Below are 280 nucleotides of genomic sequence, written 5' to 3'. Positions count from 1 at the left end.
TTTCTTCCTCACTCTTTCTCACTCTCTTTTTCTTCCTCATTCTTTCTTTCTTTGTAGGAACGGGATTGCATGGAGGGGAGAGAGAGGAGAAGTATAAGCAGATAAGAAATTTGATAGTCGTAGCGTATAGAGCCAATCCTCTTCGCCATCTATCCTTCAGCGACTGCCGCCAGCAAGTCGTAGGTAAATCATCCACATACACACCCTTTCCTCTCAAGTCCTTATCTCACTCTCTCTCTTTTTTCATTCTCTCTCCCTTCCCTTCATCCACTCCTTTTCT

General features: G+C 43.9%; 1 protein-coding gene across 1 annotated transcript in view; it reads left to right on the top strand.

Annotated features, from left to right (window-relative positions):
• Nucleotides 1-50: 50 nt before the first annotated feature.
• The window catches only part of CSUI_009422 (swirm domain-containing protein), a gene marked incomplete at both ends in the record, with an annotated part of 4,504 nt that continues 4,274 nt past the window's right edge, over nt 51-280 (top strand). The window contains one exon of the mRNA XM_068069538.1: nt 51-183. Within this exon, the coding sequence (XP_067918486.1) occupies nt 51-183 (133 nt within the window). The remainder of the gene's footprint in view (nt 184-280) is intronic.

The sequence above is a fragment of the Cystoisospora suis genome, assembly GCF_002600585.1.
Source record: "Cystoisospora suis strain Wien I chromosome Unknown contig_5618, whole genome shotgun sequence".
NCBI lineage: Eukaryota > Apicomplexa > Conoidasida > Eucoccidiorida > Sarcocystidae > Cystoisospora > Cystoisospora suis.
The sequence above is the reverse complement of the archived record's forward strand: the minus strand, read 5'-3'. Positions and strand labels throughout refer to the sequence as shown.